The 18,896-nt window shown below is 49.1% G+C and overlaps 1 protein-coding gene across 5 annotated transcripts in view; it reads right to left on the reverse strand.

Moving 5' to 3' along the window:
* Window positions 1-295: 295 nt before the first annotated feature.
* Tamm41 (TAM41 mitochondrial translocator assembly and maintenance homolog) overlaps window positions 296-18,896 on the reverse strand; it is a 36,504-nt gene continuing 17,903 nt past the window's right edge. For 3 of the 5 annotated variants that reach the window (XM_036182701.1, XM_036182704.1, XM_036182705.1), the window contains 4 exons: window positions 11,629-11,774; window positions 8,992-9,157; window positions 7,568-7,630; window positions 296-442 (listed from right to left, as the gene is read on the reverse strand). In XM_036182701.1, coding sequence (XP_036038594.1) covers window positions 366-442; window positions 7,568-7,630; window positions 8,992-9,157; window positions 11,629-11,774 — 452 coding nt within the window. In that variant the 3' untranslated portion in view covers window positions 296-365. Of the gene's footprint in view, window positions 443-7,567; window positions 7,631-8,991; window positions 9,158-11,628; window positions 11,775-18,896 lie in introns of those variants that run through there. The other 2 variants (XM_036182702.1, XM_036182703.1) reach the window with 2 other exon arrangements.

An 18,896-nucleotide genomic window follows, 5' to 3' on the forward strand; every position in this document is an offset into this window, starting at 1 on the left:
CTCTGCACAGAAGACATTTCTTGGGATGCAAAGTCCTCTTACGTGCTTAGGTTGTACCTGAGTTAGTGTCTGACTCGTGAATTAAAAAAAAAAAAAAAAAGGAACAAGCATGGCCAGGCATGGTGGTGTACACCTTCACTCCCAGCACTCAGACAGAGACAGGTAGATCTCTGTGGGTTCGAGGCCAGTCAGGGCTACAGAGTGAAACTCTGTCTAACAGCAAAATACAAATCCAAAACAAAGCCTACCAAACATGATGCCAACCCTGATCTCCTCACTACAAGCAGCCAGTCAGTGACAGAGAAAGCCCCATCAAAAGCACGGAGCATTTATTCATAATCTATACACAACGCAGACACGGCAAGTCAGGGTGTTTTCCTCAACCAGCCTTTCCACATTTTGTTCAGTTTCCGTGAACTATAAATCACTGACTTCTTCACACCTGCAAGAGAAAAAGAAGTGTGGATGAGAAAATGAGCCTTGTTCAGTGGACACGTAGCTAGGGCGCCAGCGTCGCTTGGACCAGAGGCTTGTCTTTGGATTGGGGCTATGACGGGCTGACTGGACAGTCCTAAGAACCTGGGAGCTGAAGGCCAAGAGAGACGTGTAGTGGAGATTCTGAGGGGGGCCTCTGTTGTGCATACAATGCTAGACTTCCTGGGATAGCAAGTCTGAGTTAGGGGGGTACAGGCAGCCACTGAGTTTCACAGGTCTTTCAGAAGAGAGGAATTCCTGCACCCAGCCACAGCAGCTGGTGCTTCTGTGACCCACACATGCCCCTGTCTGCCTACAACAAATGCTATTCTATTTCCTGCTTAGTGCGTATGCCAGCTTGCTCTCATGCCTGGTGCTCATCTCTCACCTAACATTTACCACGTTGTACAGTGTTTGGAGCTGAGTCTCCTGCCTCTCTGCCTAGACTGACAGCGCTTCCAGGACAGGGACCTTGTTCTAGTCACCCTGTATCCCTTTCACCTGGTGCAGCACCTGCTACCCAGCGACACACAACAGGTACTCAGCTGAGTCTTTCGAAGTGGCAGAGGGAAGGCCGGCCCTCACAGCCCTGACTTCATCCCAACTGTCAGACTCCAGAGGAGAGGCTCGCTGGGGCTGATGGGAAACACATACAAAGGGGTAAGTGGTAGGCTAGTGTTCTCCAGCTCTGCCAGTGGACGTTATTACAGATCCGACTTCCTTGTGTTGAGGGTGAGGTTGCTCAGTGCTTTAGGGAGTGGCCTGAGGAGCTGAAGCCTTTTTCTCTTGGCCTTGTACACTGTGATCCGCGTTGTGGTTGGAAGAGCATGCTCCTGGCTGTGGGCTTGGTGAGCATGTTGACAAGGGGGCACAATCCATTCCAGGGAGTGATCTTTTAAACTACCTGGCCCTGTTACTTGGGAGCTGCCTCGCCTGCTTGGAACCTGTGGCTACTGCAGGCGGTGACAAAGAGAAAGGCAGGGTTCCCAAAACCATTAGTGATGAGTCTGGATGTGTGCTCCTGGCTTGACATGATCTTGTTGAGAAACTCAGAGCTTTTTCACTGCCTCCACCCCTCTTAATTTTCTCCCTGGAGCAATGACTCTGGCCAGCCTCACCCACCTGAACACTGGGGCTGGAAGATCATTACATAAGGTGCTGTTTCAAATTCCAGAGGAACCAACCAGAAGACTGAGTGGAAGCCAGCGAGTCATACAGGCAAGACTCAGCGCAGCGAGCCCAGGCTGCTGAGTCATGGCTAGAGGCCTTCCGAAAGCTTAGTGACAAGCTCCTCAGAGCTGGGACGGCAGGTAAATACTGAACACAGCTGCTGAGATGACGGAAAGCCTCCCTTGACTGAACACACTCCCTCCTTCCGCTCTGCCAGAATGGCTGCGGCAGGGAACTGTGCTACAAAGCACAGAGAGAGGCTTGGGTTGTGGCTGCGGCTGGACCAGGAGTGTGCCAGTGACTTTCCCTCTCTGGGCCTCCTTTGTAGGATGCTGCCCTAGGTAACAAAGGGTCCAGCCCCAAGACAGGCTTGGCTGTGAATGTGAGCTCCCTAAAGCTGCAGGAAAGTTGGCTGTGTTTATGTGTACTTCTGTGCAGAGGGGCCAGAGGTTAAACTTTCATGGGCTCTGTCTGCAGCCATACCACCCTGAAAGTGCTCATTCCCACCAGGTTTTCACAGGGGCTGAGTTTGCACAAGGTTAAGAACAGGTTAATTTCAACAAAGGCTTTAAAGTTTTCAACCATCAATTTCATGAAACAGGCCAAGCGTTCCTCAAAGGACAGCAGGGGCTGTGAAGCACCAGGGACAGGTCGGTGACCCTGACTGGGAAAGGGGAAAGCCCCATGAAGAGGCTTCGGGGAGTGCAGAGTGGAACTCCAGGGGCTGCTCTACTCTGAGGTATGTGCTCAGTGCTCAGCATGCAGGGGCCCTGGTCTAATAACAAAGACAGGCCAAAAGGAGAGGAAAAAAATCCATCTAGAGCGCACATTCAATTCAGAAAGAAAAGGCATCAACAAGAAGGGGCCATTAGTGCAGGGCATCCTCCAGAAAACACTCTAAGGCAGGGGTGTACCTCAGCTCTTCAAAACTCTAACCTGCAATTCTAGATTCACACCTTCAAGGAGGAAGCTGGTAAGCCTCCATATACTTGGAGTGAGTTCCAAATGAAGACCTATCCACAAGGGAAAGGCCATCTGAGGCAGAGCTACAACTTAATCTGACAGGTTTTAGATTTAGCTGGGCGTGGCAGTACACCTCTACAATCCTAGAACTCAGAAACCAAAGCCAGAAGAGCTGAGTTCACTGCAGCCTCAGATACAGAGACCCGCTGGGAGGGAGGGAGGGAGGGAAGGGAAGGAGGGACAGAGAGAGGGAGGGGAGATGTTCAGGATTAAGTGATAAACATTAGAAAGGCGATGTAAAAAGACAATAACCATGGCTCCACTGTTTTTCAGGAAAGGGCTGAGAAGCAGTGAGGCATGCTGGGATATTTTTTAGGGACAAGACTAAACCTGTCTTGTTAATTCAGCTGAATCTTTTGAAGTTGGGAGAGGGATCTGCCCCTAGAGTTAACTCTGACTGACCATAAAGACAGGTGGGGAAAAATCAGCAAAGAGCCTTCCCAGCCCCCAGCACCTCAGAGGGTGGCCCCACTGCCTCCCAAGGCGGGAACTTTTTGAGTTGAGTTTAACTGCTTGCCTCCACTCATGTGGCCCAGACACTCCATTCTGGGCGCTCTTCTCCTGTCTGTGCTGCCCTGGACTGGCCTCGGGCTGCAGGGGTCCCTCGGCTGGCTGGCTGGCTGTAACCTTATCTGCAGGTCTCTCTGGCAACAGCTCTCCCCTCTCCATCTGCTGCTGACATCGGCCAATGGCTTCCCTCTGGCCTCAGGAAGCTCTGTACTCCAGAAGGCCAAATGCAGCTTTGGGGGCCATCCTTTATGGGGCTCTGGCCTATCTCTCAGGCTGGCCGCTGCCTCTCCCAGTTGTTACCTCCCTGTCCCCACACCAGCTTCCTCAAACTGCTGCAGCTGTCTCTAGCCAGGCAGACACTTAGTAAAAGGGCTGCTGCTCAGACAATGGCAGCTGGCTTAGCTAGTCTTTTGTTAGCAGAGATGTGATACCCTCAAAGCAAAGACCTTTCTTCAGGGGCACCCTGCTGGCCTCGGTTCTTTTTTTCTTTTTTTTTTTTTTGGTTTTTCGAGACAGCTTTGGAGGCTGTCCTGGAACTCGCTTTGTAGACCAGGCTGGCCTCGAACTCAGAGATCCACCTGCCTCTGCCTCCCGAGTGCTGGGATTACAGGCGTGCGCCATCACCGCCCGGCTTGGCCTCCGTTCTTGATGACCCACAAAACTTGAGGAGAGCCCTGCTGCTCTGCTAACAACTTGGTCTAAGAGAGACTGAGACCAGCTCCTAAAGAAGAAACTTCCAGAGAAAAGGAACAGAGTATTTCTGTACTCAACAAGAACGAGTATGTTTGATGGGGAGAAGAACTACAAAGGGAAGCCATGAAGACAGAGGGGTCGGGCCCACACCACAGTGGCCACGCTTCCCAACACAATCTGAGGGGCTGGTTACAGATGTCACAAGCCACAGCCATCCACAGAGAGGCCAGGAGCAAGGCCAGAAGACCCACGGAACTGCAGGACTCATCCTTTCCAATACTTTCCTTAGCCTATGGGCTCCCACAGTGCAGTGTGGGCCCCTTGGAAAGGAGGGTGGAGCAAGTCATTGTCCAGAGCCCTGAGGGACCCGGGTGACAGGTTCTGCTGGCACTGCCCTCTGCTGGCAAACAGAAGGAATTAGTGGAAAGAGGACCCAGGCCCTGGCTCAGGTGGGAGGTTATCAGGAGGTGGGGCTGGGATTCACACTGATTTTTTTTTTCACTCCTATCCAATCTTCACTATTTAAACAGAAGAAGCAATTTTTGGGTTTATTTTGGTATGTGTCATGATGGGACCATTATTCAGTTTTTGTTGTTGTTGTTGTTGTTGTTTTGTTTTTTGAGGCAGGGTTTCTCTGTGTAGCTTTGTGCCTGTACTCTAACTCGCTTTGTAGACCAGGCTGGCCTTAAACTCACAGAGATCCGCCTGCCTCTGCTTCCTGAGTGCTGGGATTAAAGGTGTGCACCACCACTGCCTGGCCTCATTATTCAGTTTTTACAGAGGCTGCTTTTCTCAGTAAGACATTGCCACAACTGAAGTTACTTTCATTAAAATCAGGCACACAATGACAAACACAAAGACAAAATCCTTCAGTTTCTCCATTGTTTGGACCCAAAGTGCCAAAAAAAATTTAAGTGACAGTTTAGTTCTATCCTCCAGTGTACGTGGCTGGAGCAGTAAAGCTTCTCATTGGCCAAAGTGTCCAGTGAAGAAAAAGAGTTTGGTTTTTCTAAAACCCCCAGCCCTAAATCTTTAATTACAGAGAGACTCAAACATGCTCACAAACTGACATTAACAGACAGAAATTCCAGCATTCAGAGGCTCACCCTGTTCTACATAGTAACATACTGTCTCTCAAAAAACCAACAAGGTCTGGATGTGGCTCAGTTCCAACACCTGCTCAGCATGAACGAGGCCCTGGATTTAATCAGCACTACATAAACCCAGGTGTGGTGGTGCAAACCTGTTGTGTCTTAGTACACGGGAGGTGAGGCAGGAGGATCAAGAGTTTGAAGTCATCCTTAGCTACAAAGCAAGTCTGAGGCTGGCCAGGGCTATACAATACCCTGTCTTAAATAAAAATATACAAATACTGACAGAATAACAGAATATTGATACAGCCCTACTTATCTTTACTGGGTTTCAACAACACACCAGCTCAGAATCAATCCAGAATCCACTACCTTCCATCATTTATTATAAAGCAAATCCCAGGCATCATATTATTTTATCCATAAATATTTTTGCATGTCTCTCTGAAAGAACAAGATTAAAAGACAAACCCAAATAACACCATTATTACAACTAACAGCATTAAATGTTCCTTCTAGGAAGTCCCCACTCAAGAAAATCAATCTGTAAGTCTCACTCAAGGATGATCATGACAAGGAGCAGCTAGCCACAGGCACAGCACAAATCCTGAGCCTGGTTCACTCAAGTAAACAAAAGCACCCCCATGTCAGCCTTGCCAGGATACACCAGCAGGAGCACAGAATAAATGACTATCTTAGTTAGAAATACAAGGCTACACACTGAGTTGTGGGGGATCTTTTCTGCAGCCGACTTAGTGTTACTACTGTTGAAACCTGGCCAGGTCTTTCCACAGCCTCAGGAAGGCAATGCCGTATCTTGGGAACAAGTACTCCAAGGGGCATGCACTGGGCTGTGAGATTCTAAGAAGTGTGACCACACCAGCTCCAGGGCAGTCTCACACCCAAGGAGCAAGTACAGGGTGAAGGGTCACTCGGTTTGGGAGCTACCTCTGTCCTATTTCCATTAACACGTGTGTCTGTCTCCCTTTCCAGCTCAGGAGGCAGGCTGGCCAATGCCCACTTTCATATCCTGAGCAGCCAGCCCAGGAAGGTGCTTAGTGCATGGGTCTCTGAACAATGGTGATGAGGCTAAGTGCTGGAAAGAGGAGAAAGACGATCTCCCACACCCCCCTCATCGACAGAGCCACTTTGGTGGGCAATTGGCAGTATCTGAGGATACATCTGACAAAAGTGCTGGAAATAAAAACACAAAGGAGCAGGGCCAGGGAAGGAATTCAGTGGGAAAGTACTTGTACAGTGTGTGACACCCAGCACCCCCAACACACACACACACACACACACACACACACACACACACACACACACACACACACACACACAGAGTTGAGAAAACCTCCCAGAGGGCAAGGGAAAAAGACGACAAGGCTAACACATGGGGACAAGAGAAAGAGCAACCCTGGTCTAGTCTAGAGCACCAGCATCTGGATAAAGGACTGGAGCAGAGGACTGAGAAACAACGGGGAAGGAGAGACTATTCTGGGTTTCCCCACTGAGAGAGTGGCCAGGAAAAGAGATCCAAACAATCACATCACAGCATGCCACTGAGCCTCCAGAGCCCCGGGGAAGGAAGACTCCACATGCTTCCAGAAAGAACACAAGATGGATTAAGGAGCAGCGAGGCTTTGAACTTCAATGGTAGTCTGGAAAGGGAGAGAAATATTGCAGTAATTATTTCAAAATTCTGTCTCTCCCTCCCCTCTCTTTTCTGCTCTGAAACAGGGTCTTGCTATGGAGACAAAGATGGCCTTGAACTGTGAGTTCCTGGGTGTTGGGATCATGGGTGTGCGCCCCCAGACCCAGTGACCTCAAGGTTTGAAGGGCAGTTATGTGTATTCTCTACCTGGCCTAACTGCTAACTACGCGTAAGGACAGAGAGAAGGTTTCAGGCACGCAGTCTCCAGATTCAGCTGCTCATCCAAAGGACACTGTGCACGCACCAAGAGAGGAAAAGGCAGACAAAGGGGTCCAGACAGAGCCCGCGGGGCAGCCGAAGACACTCCCTGGGGCGGAGGAGGAAAAGCACACCACCTGCCACGTCTCTGCGGCAAACCTTCAGTAACGACTAGGAGTAGCAGGAAAGAGGCTGTGAGTGGGTGGGCCGGACAGGAGGACAGGGAACAGGGACAGAAGGGAGGACAGAACTGGTGGCCCAAGCACTGCCTTTTGATTACCCACAGGAGATGGCCCTAGAGCTGGAGAGCAGAGGAAAGGCAACAAATCCATTATTCAGGGAACAGCAGGGAAAGAAACCCCTCACTGAGGGCCGAGCAGGTCTCTGTGAAGAGTGCTGGGGAGGGGGCCCGGCACCACAGCTTCAATACAGGGATGTGAGGGCAAAACCCCACACAGGAGCTCTCAGAGGGAGGAAGAGGAGAGGCCCAGCCTCCTGCCAGCACCTCAGACAGTGACCTGGTAGACGGTCCGGGCACACTGCAGTCACAACTGTGTCTACGGAACTGCAGTGCCCCAGTGTAGGGTGGTGAAGCGTGAGGGTTTCGGCAGAACAGGGGAGATGCATGTGCAAAGCTTTGTAAGCCATTCTGTCCGGCGGGCGCACCACAGGCGCCTATTGCCAAAACTCTTACCGGCAGTAAAAATGCCTTTGGTGCTCTGCCTGATGCTCGAAGGTCTGACGATTGACGAGACCCCTGCGAAACACAAAAACAAGAGGACATCAAGAGACGCCCAGGCGGACGGCTGTCATCTGAGCTGTCTTAAAAATCTGAAACGAGGTATTTGCACCTATTCAACAGAACGAGCGGAGGAGAGCTGTCCTTGCCGGAAGTGACTCTGACCAGGGCGTTAGAACAGAGGTTGGGCACTGTGGAGGCCAGCTGGGGTCGGCCTGAGCTGTGCGACCACGGCTTGGGCTGCTCTACAACTTGGCCACCTCAAGACGAGAGTGGTGGCAGGTGACCCTCAAAGGCCACCTTAGGAGCTTAAAGCTCCTTGGGTCTTCTAGTTCTCAGTTCCAAGATGCAGAAAGATTTAAAGAAATGTTTCCTTTTTATCTAGGAGAAAAGCATCCACTGTAAAAGTAAATGAAAAGAATATTCTAAGACGCAGGTTCCAAATCTTCCATTGCCTTACGACAGAGGCAACCCAGTAACCGCAAGGGAGCGAGCACGTGGGCACACACAAGAAACCTGGTGCAGGTTCCTGAGAGAGAGGGAGAGTAGAGTCAGCCTCCAAATTCCTTACTGCAAACTGCATTTCCAATCAATAAATATTTACTGAGGAAAAGCAGGAAAATGGACTCATTTGAGAGACGGGTTCGTTTCCAGTTTCATAATTACTTCTTCCCTACTGTTCCTTGCTACCTTAGAGAGAGGTGGGTCTCTCAAGAAAAGGGTGAGATTTTTCTGTTGTTTTTAGACAGAGCCTTGCCTTGCTCCTTAGCCCAGGCTGGCCCTGAACTCGCTATGTAGTCTCTGCTGGTTATGAACTATGGGCAAATCTCCTGCTCCAGTCTCCTGAGTGCAGAGATTACAGGTCTGCCCCACCACACAGATTTCAATCTTTTGACAAACATTAGCGAAGTCTGGACCTGGGGCGAATTTGGAGAAACACTGCCTGAGAGGCACCAGAGGGTAGATGTGGTGATATATTGTGTACCCTAATAGACTTCGCGTGACAGGTAGACAGAGCCTGGGACCAGTCAGAGAGAAGCTGGAGATGGCAGCGGTCTCTGACCTTCTCATACCACAAGGGACAGACACATCTTTCAATTGACATCTGGAAGTTATGGTCTTGAAACCAAAAGCATTGCTTCAACCTCTGGCCCAGGATCCTGAAAACGTTCCCACTGCCTGCTTCAAGCAAGTAAACACTGAGATTTGAAAAACCCCAAATTGTTCATGTGTTTCTTCTCCCCAGACGGAATCACTCTCTTGACCTCGTTAGGCAAGGAGGGAGAAAGAATGAGTGTGAAGGACACAGGGCTGCTTAAGACCACAGCCACCACAGCCACCACACCAGCCCTTGCTTAACGCCACACGCGTGCACACACCGAGCCGCACCACGTCACCACAGTCGGGGTCTTGAGCCACTTGTAGTAAGGTCTCTTCTACATCCCTGTTTCTCCCAGGAGGGTCCATGATGTGATTGATTTGCTGCTGTAAGGTTCTGGGCAATGTCATTAGCTGAGTGAACTGTCCTTCTGGGCTTTTATCTATCTGGGAAAAAGAGAGAGAGAGATGACATCTTTGCAAGTGCTCTGAAGTCTAGACACAGTACGACACATGGCTTCTATTTAGAAATCCTACAGAAAGAGTCTCACACTATGTGGGACTCCCATGCATACATCTGTGATCAAATAAGGTTTTCTGTCCTCTGACGTAAGCGCCACACCTACCCCAGGTGGCAAAGGAAACTGAGTATTTATTTACATGGTCAAAATTACAGTCCCTTCAAAAAGGACAGTCCTGGTTCTAGAATATTTCACTTCTTCACGAGTAAGAAGAAAAGTCTTTTAAACATTAAAAAAAATTATTTTATTTATGCATTAGTGTTTTGACTGCACATATGTCTGTGCACCACATGTGTGCCTAGTTCCAGAAGAGCCCACAACTGGATGTCAGATCCCCTGGAATTAAGAGTTAGACAGTTTTGAGCTACCATGGAGGTGTTAGGAATTGAATCCAGGTCCTCTACAAGAAGAGCTCTTAACCACTGAACCATCTGTCCAGCACCTCCCCCCCTTTTTAAAAAAGATTGATTTATTTATTATGTATACAGCATGTATGACTGCAGGCCAGAAGAGGGCACCAGATTTCATTACATGGTTGTGAAATGTAATGGTTGTGAGCCACCATGTGGTTGCTGGGGATTGAACTCAGGACCTCTGGAAGAGCAGTCAGTGCTCTTAACCTCTGAGCCATCTCTCCAGCAAACCAACAGCTTAAGGAGGTGGGGCTGCAGCTAACGAGTCCAGATCAAATCCAGGGCTCAGGTTCTCCTTCACACTCTGGATGCTGTGAGGGAAGTGAGTAGGAGACAATGGGATTGGAATTATTACGCCTCTGCTCTGGGCCTCGCTGCTGTACTTCACAGATAACAAAGGCCGCCTCACTCTGACTTCTCCAGAGCACAGGAGGTAAGTGGCTGTGACTGATCATTACAGCTCAGCTGTCATTACTTGTTACACAGGACCGAGGCACCCCGATGGTTCTGTTCCTAATGCAGTCTAAATACAGCAAGCTGTTCAAGGACAAAGACAGAAATAAAGCTATGTACTGCTGGAGACCCCTGAATCAAAAGTTAGCCCCACTACCGAGTCCAGCCCAGCTCCCTAGTACAGTGTATTTGCCTCACAGAATTGAAATATAAAAACAGGAAAGTGACACATGAGTGCAGATGCCTGCTCCCTCTGCAGCAGCAGCCGCGACCTCTTCCTCAGCAGCACCTTCACAGATGTTGCGATTCTAGCACCGAAGGAAAGAACAGTTTCAGGGCCAGCTGAGATGGCTCAGCAGCCTGGTGGCCCAAGTTCCACCCCCAGGATCCCCGTCAAGGCAAGAAAGAACCAACTCCACAAAGTCATGTGGGGCCACACGCGCATCACTTAAGATCAGGGCCACCTGGTCTACACAGTGAGTTCTAGGCCAGCCAGGACTACAGAGTGAGACCCTGTCCCAAACATTAACAACAGACAAAGAAAAGGAACAGTCTCAGGATGAATGCATTCACTTGACTTGCTGTGTAAGTAGGTTGGTCAGAGGTAAAGACCTGGCCTCTGCCCTGAACTGGAAGAACTCTGAAGGGCTCTCCAGCCCTCAGCAGCCTCGCAGAGCCAGATGAGGCCCTTGGGTGCAGAAGCGCCTGACCTGCGATTGGTACTAGGAGCGTTCCCGGGAGCGAACGTCATGGACGCACGTCAGAGCTGCCACTGTGGAAGACTGAACGGAGGGAGGCTCTGAGGCTGCCGCTCTCTCCCCCCCCGGCCAAAGCAGTAAGAGAAAGTAAAATCACATCTCCAGAGGGGGGAGATGAGTGCTACCCGCACACACAGAAGATGTAGGGTTGTGGTGGCCATTTTGTGTGCCTCGATTAATCTGCAGTGCCCAGCTACTTGGTCAAATACCAGTCCAGATGTTGAGGAGAATGATTATTTAGACCAGGTGAGTGTAAACCAGCTGACGACCCTCCACCACAGCAGGGTGGGCTCATTGAGCAGCTGAAGGATACAAGAGAAACGTCCATGGTCCCTTGAAGAAGGCAGTCTGCCTCTAGACTCAAATCTACAGCATCCACTCTTCCTTGGGTCTCTAGCCTGCTAGCCCGACCCACAGATTGATGAACTAATGAAGTGGTCTCTTTCCTACCCAACCTCCATCACCCCAACAATGCCATCTCTCTAGGGAGCCCCAGCAAAGAAATTAGTGTTGATGGCCCCCATCACGTCTCCAGGAAGTCTGGTCTTTACAAGAACTTAATGAATCCTAGTGGGTTACAGCACATGACTGTCAACCCTAGCAAGCAGAAATCCTGACAAGACGGTTGGATGTAGCTCAGTGGTAGAATACTTGTCTAGTATGTGTGAGGCACGGCTTCAATCACTACCAACTCAGAAACCATAAATAAGGAACGGATACACAAATACTAGCTATTCCTTTGGGAGTGCGGAGTCAGGGCCCACACAGCTCACCTCTAGTCGGCCTTGCTGCATTTTATATACCACCTGGGGGTCCTCCTGTAGAATGTTCTCATAGAGCTCTCGGAAGTGGGCCACGTTGGGCTTCACGATATTCAAGACTTTTGCTTTTTCCTCGCCAATCACCATGCGAAAGTCACCTAATTAAAACAAGCAGGAAAGTCAGTTTTGAGATGAATTCACACCTGATCCATGAACAACCATGGCTCACTGGAGCAGTGTGGCAGGATCCCTCAGCAGAACACCTTCTTTTTTAAAATGGCTATTATGGTATAGAAGGCATTCGAGAGTTTGGGGAAAAAGAGCCTCTGAAGTCACAGAACCCTGTACGTCAGCTACTGTGCAGTGATCCTCTCACAGAAGGCACTGGTCTGGCCATGAGAGCTTGTTTTCCACTAAGGAAACCTCTGGGTTGGCAAACACAGAGACCCTGCCTATGACTGTCACTATAGGTTCCCAGCACCCACATGACAGTCACAACCAACCACCTGTAACTCCAGATCTGGCAGATTCAACACCATCTCTGGCCTCTGAGGGTACTGCATGCACGTAACACAAAGGCACACATGCAGGCAAAACACTCATTCACATAAAATACACTTTTAAAAATTTCAAGTGGAAAGAAATGAAGGATGTAACATTTGCTACAGGATGAATTCTGGGCAAAATAATTACTCTGAAAGAAAAAGAGCAACTTCTATTTTGTTTACTTTTGACTTTTTGAGTCAGGGCCTCATATAAGCCTAGGCTGGCCTAGAACTTGCTATGTAGCTCAAGTTGGTCTTCAACTCACGACTCTTGCTGTGCTGGGGTTCTAGGCACATGCCACCAGATCCACTGGAGCAACTTTTGAAGCAAATGAGAAGTGACTCCTCTGCCCCTGAGGATGACCAGCCAGGCCTAGAGGGAAGCATGGCAAACTGGACTGTTGGAGTGAATGCAAGAGGCTGGTGGGCTGGGGAGGGTATGTGCCCTAGGGGTGGAGCACTCTTCCGGCAGGCACAAGGCTCTGGGTTACATCCTGGTGCTGCCAGGAAAGAACAGGTAGGACTCCCAGGTGAAGTCAGTCCCATGAGTGACGTCCTGAAGTCCTCATTGGGCAGACAGATGCCACAGAATAGGATGGTGAGAGAATCTATCACTCAAAAGAGGCACCTCTGGGGGTAAAGAGAGCACTGTGGTAATTATATCAGAGCCTATATTACCTTTGCCAATTTCTTTTCTTGGAGGGAGAAGGATTCTAAGAGGCTATGGCCTGCCATAGTGGAATTTCCTTGAGCAAACTGGTGGCTTCTTGGAGAAAAGTACAAGCATGGGCAACTGTGGGCAACAGGATGAGTGTGGCTCCCAGGCTCATGTTGGGGTACAGTCTCTACTGTGAGGAAAGAGGGTGGATACTGTCTGTCCATGGAGTGGAGTTCCCAGCACTGGATATGGGTGGCCTCGTAGGAATACTGAGCGGAAGATAGTTATAAACCTGCTCTCACCCTATGTGCCATCTTGGGACACTGCCAGCAAGCTCACCAGATGAGGTGCTATGACCTTGGCCAGAACTGGAAGCCTAAACATCCTTCCTTAGTAACTGTCCAGCCTGTGGGACTGTACTACCAGCAACAGAAAACAGACTGAGCCAATGCCCGATAGCATGTACTGTAGTGAGGAGTATGATACCCTGACGTTTAAGCATCAAAGGCCCAACTTAGACTATAATATGATGGACACACAGCTGAGGAGGGAGAGCCTTCTAAAGAGCCTGTGGAAGCTGACCTTGGTACAGATGAAGTCTGCCTATTCAAGTCTCTATAAGCTGCCCACGTTTGGGTGAACTTGGTTTTTCATTACTATTTACACAGTGAACGCCAAGGGATACTGCCAAGTGTGTCAAGACATTGGTTGTCTCAATGCTGCCGCTGACATCATGATCTGCCAAAGTCCTTCCGGAAAGCAGGCAGTCGGTAAAGCCATCTCTGGAGAGGAAGCCTGAAGACAGCCGCAGTGGAGATCAGGCGGTGGTGTCTCCTGAGCACCTGGCAAGCAGTGGTGCCAGCCCAATGTGTCATGTCATCTACAGTGCAGACAAGACTCAACTCCCAGGGAGAATGCACAGCAACAAAAGATGGATGATTAGGCCATGTGCCTCAGACTTTCCAGGGTGCAAATTAACACGCTACGTGTAACATACAAGAAAAATCTGCTCGTTAGGCTGAGGGTATAGCTCAGTGGCTGAGTGTCTGCCTAACACACACAGGCCCTAGTGTCGGGGTTTAGGCACGATCCTCCCACCCCCAGACAAAAGCCCACGTGTTAAAGGCTTGGTCTCAGTGGTGCTACCGAAAGGGGCCTGGAGTGCAAGGGTGCCAACATTATCAAGTGGTTACTCTACTGATGGGCTCACACTTTGGTGGGCTAGTCAAGAGACATGCCTTGAAGGGTCTATCTTGTTTCTCAGACCCTTTGTCTCTCTGATTCCGGGCTGCCATGAAGCAAGTGGCTCTCCTTTACCATGACTTCCATTGATGCTGCAGCCTAACCACAGGCCTAAAAGCAACGGAGCAAGCTGACCACCAGCAGCCTCTGCGCCAAGACATTTCTTCTGTCTTTACTTCTTTTGCCTCATTAGTGAAAAGTGAGATGTGGTGATATTGTGTTCCCCAAAATATTGTGCACCCTAATAAACTTATCTGGGGTCAGAGAACTGAACAGCCACTAGATATAGAGGCCAGAGAATGGTGGCACACATGCCTTTAATCCTAGCATTCCAGAGGCAGAGATCCGCCTGGATCTCTGTGAGTTCAAGGCCACACTGCAAACAGCCAGGCATGGTAACAAGAGCCTTTAATCCCAGGAAGTGATGGAGGCAGAAAGGTATATAAGGCGTGAGGACCAGGAACTAGGGTTGGTTAAGCTTTCAGGCTTTCGAGAAGCAGTTCAGCTGAGATCCATTTGATGAGGACACAGAAGCTTCCAGTGTGAGGAAACAGGATCAGCTGAGGAATTGGTGAAGTGAGGTGGCTGTGGCTTGTTCTGCTTCTCTGATCTTCTAGTATTCACCCCAATAACTGGCACCGGGTTTGTTTTTATTAATAAGACCATTTAAGAACACTGGTTCAATCCTTCAGCTCCCCCAATCCCAACAGTTCACTACAGCATTATTTATAGGGAAAGAGCTCAAGCATCTGAGAGGCGCAGAAAAAGCTGTAAACTAGATGGTACACCCATACTCTACCATGAACATTACCACTAAAAAGGAGTCATCTTACACAGCAAGCTAGAAAACTATATAAAAGTTGGTAGAAAATGAGTAAAAAATGTATAAAAGATACTGACAAAAATATATACAACTAGGGGCTGGTAAGAGGACTCAACCCTGAAGAGTGCTTGCTGCTCTTGTAGAGGACGGGGTTTGGATCTCAGCACCCACTTGGTGGCTCATAACTGTCTGGGACCCTAGGCCAAGAGGATCTGATATCCTCTCCTAGCCTCTGCAGGTACCAGGCACACATGTAGTATAAATACATGCATGCAGGCAAAACACTCATTATACACCTAAAATAAAATTTAAAAATCTTTAAAATATATATACAAAGCAAGACAATGGTGTAGTCTAAACTGAAGGGTGTCGGTGGCAGAGGCTTGCCTACCATCAGCAAGGCCCTGGTTTCTACCCTTAGCACCACATATGCACATGACGGTTTTCAATTGTTTAATTATGTCCCTATGTGTGTGAGTGTACCCATGCCATAGCATGCATGTGGAGGTCAGAGGGCGCCTTTTGGAAGTTGGTAGGGTTCTCCTGTTTCTGCACACCAGGTTAGCAGGCCCTGGGCTCCGTCCCCCACTTTACCAAGGAATGCTGAGATTGCAGATTTAAGACACTGCATCTGGCTTTTTTTTTTTAGGGCACAGCACGAACCACATCTGACGGGGTTCAGTTTCAGTTTCTCACCTTCAGAAATCACTTTGCAACTAAACGCAGAGCCTGAGAGAAACAGACGACTGCCTTTTCTTTTGTATCTCTCAGGCTGGTTTTAACCCTTGGCTGTTCTACTCAGGGAGCTGCCAGGATAAACCGCGGAGGGAAAATCAGTCTCTGACTTGGACAGGAGCTGAGCTCAGAGGCTTGGGAACCCTGGGTAGCTGGCCAGTTGGGATTCAGACATGCTCATCAGGGGGGGAGAAGAGCACCTGCACACAGATTCCGGCTTTCAGACAGACAGTGCCCCATGGTGATCTGAGTCAAGTTACTTCATCTTCCTGAGTAGAAAGATCTCAAGTTCTAGGCTAACCTGGGCTACACAATGAGGCTCTACTACCTCAAAACACACACACAATCTCCACCTGTGCTGGCTAGTTTCCCATCAACTCAAGCTAGAGCCATCTAAAAGGAGGGAACCTCAATTGAGAAAATGCCTCCATAATATCCGGCTGTAAGGCATTTTCTTAATTAGTGATTGATGGGAAGGGCGCAGCCCACTGTGGGTGGTGCCATACCTGGGCTGGCAGTTCTATAAGAAAGTAGGCTGAGGAGCAAGCCAGTAAGCAGCACCCCTCCATGGCCTCTGCATTAGCTCCTGCTTTCAGCTACCTGCCCTGTTTGAGTTCCTGTCCTGACTTCCTTCAATGATGAACAGTGCTATAGAAGTATAAGCCAAATAAACCTTTTCCCCCAAACTTGCTTTTGGTCATGGTGTTTCATCACAGCAACAGTAACTCGACACTACCCGAACCAGTTTCCGTTTCAGTAAAATGCCTGAATCACATTGTACGCAAGTCACAAAGTCTGCAGCTGCTTTCAGATTTTGGTTGGGGAACAGATGAACGATTAAGGAATACGCAGATACTGGTGGTGGGAAAAGGACAGTGGGTGGACAAAGCCCTTGGTCTAAAGTAACAACTACTGGGTCCCTTTGTCTTTTGAAACTAACACAGTACCAATATCACTGCAGTACAATGAGCATTTGGGTGGCTGCTAAGCACCAGAAGCCGCACTGGACCCTAGAGACATACAGACCCTACCCGATGCAGCATGCACAGGTTTCAGTGCAGGCTGGTATGTGACAGTGTTTAAAAATTGCAGCTTGAACTGGATCTGCCATGGCAAAAATAAAACATCGACTTTTCAGTTTCTGAACTCACACACCAGACAATTCATCTACCTAAGGTGTACGACTCAAATGTTTTTAATGTCTAGGCATAATGAAACCATCACGTCAGCCTAAGAGCATTCTGTTCTCCCCACAAAAAACTCCATGCCATTAATAACCACCCACCATCTCCTGTCAACCCCTACCCAAGCCTCAGGTAGAGGCTGACAGAGTGTCTCCACAGTTTTAACTTACTGGCTACCCAACTCAGGCTGGCCTGGAACTCATGATCCTCCTGCCTCAGCCTGCCAATTTCTGGGCTTGCATTTGTGGCCCTCCATTCCCGGTTCTTCACTACCCTGAGGATCAAGCCCAGGAGTGTATGCACTCTAGGTAGGCGAGTGCTACCCTACTGAGCTGCATCCCAGTTCCTCTGGTTCATGTGGAACCACTACCTGTGGTCTCGTGCAACCTTAGAAATGTTTCACGATACACCATGCTGTTGGTAGTAGATCAGTCCTCAACTCCTGTTTATAGAGTTAACTCTACTGTGAGGATGTACCCATTTTATCTACCCATTCCAGTAGATGAATATTGGTTTGTCTCAACTTTTAAGCTATTCATTATCAACGATGTGGTGGACATTCACGGAGAAAATTTCAGGTAAATATGCTTTCATTTATCTTGAGTTACACATGTGGGAGTAGGCCGGGGGTGGGGTGGGGTGGTGGTCACGCTAACATGCTTAGTATTCCGAGGAAGTGCATCCTGTACCACTTTACTTTCCCATCAGCCACCAGGAGGGTTCCAATTTCTCCTTATTAGTGCTCACTCCTGCCTCCTTTCAATGACACTGTTTGGAGGTTGAAGGCGGTATCTGGCTCTGCTGGCTGTCCCCTCACAATGATGGCTGAGCCCCCACGCCTGCTGCAACTTCACAATTCTTCCCCAAGGACAAGCCCATTCCAAGGCTTTGCCTGGTTTTAATTTGGGTTATTTTTGCTGGAATTCTAAGGACACTGGTCTGAAACATCCCATTTCACGTGTCTTTTCACCTCCTGGGATGACACTATTTACAGGACATTACAATTTTTAATACCGTTCCATCTATTTATTTATTTTTGTGACAAAGTCTCATCATGGAGCCTGGCCTCAAACTCACAGACTCCCTGCCTCTGCGTGCTGGGATTAAGGGCATGCTGTTTTTGTTTCTTTTTCTTCTCTGCCATTTCAGCTTCTGGTGTAATCTCAGAAATCATTTCCTAATCCCAAGTCTAAGAGTTCTTCAGTTTTAGCTTGTACATTAGCTCTATGTCCAGGATCCAGTTTGAATTCATTTGGAATATGGTGTGACTTAGGGACCCGATTTCATTCTAGTGCAAGTGGGCACACGATTGACTTTAACGGATGTAACTAAGGCAGTGTTTTCAGGAGGTGGCCCTGATGCTGCTCTGGGAGGTTCTTCCCTAGCTGCAGAAAAGACACTGGTGTGGCTAACCGACATGAGAGAGTGAGTGCAGAGAACGCTGAGCGGCTGTTGACAGGCATGTTTCCCCTTCACATTTCACACAAATCAACACAGCTGAGCTCTGAGCTGAACCACTACATGGTTCAGGACAGAACCCCCCCACAATGGCCTTCTGCCTGAGCACATAGTGTGCACAAGAAGGGTTCAGATGAGTGAGTGAGTGAGTGTGTGTGTGTGTGTGTGTGTGTGTGTGTGTGTGTGAGAGAGAGAGAGAGAGAGAGAGCACACACACACATGCACACACAAGACAAAAAGGCAGGTTTTTTTTTTTTGTTTTTTTTTTTAAATCTCATCCTAGTTGTTGGAACAAAGGCTAAAGATAAACCAAAAAATTAAGATACATGCTGTCTCTAACCAGAACGTGAAACAGAAAAGTGGGGATGGTGCTGGGGGTGGGGGCAGCAGCCTGTACCCTGGCAGAGGGCGACCTGAGAAAACCCATGGCCACCCTCAGCTCAGCACTCAGCAGCTATGGACCCGAGTATACAAATGCGGCTTGGACCCAGTTTGTAATCCCAGGACTGAAAGACTCAGGCCTGGGACACAGTGATAGGGGGTGGGGGGCACCCAGGAGCCCAGGAGCTGCTGTGTGCAGACCGGCAGCCAAGCGGGGTCCTGTAACAACTACCCAGTCCACAGCACCCATGACC

The sequence above is a fragment of the Onychomys torridus genome, chromosome 3 (assembly GCF_903995425.1).
Source record: "Onychomys torridus chromosome 3, mOncTor1.1, whole genome shotgun sequence".
Classification (NCBI taxonomy): domain Eukaryota; kingdom Metazoa; phylum Chordata; class Mammalia; order Rodentia; family Cricetidae; genus Onychomys; species Onychomys torridus.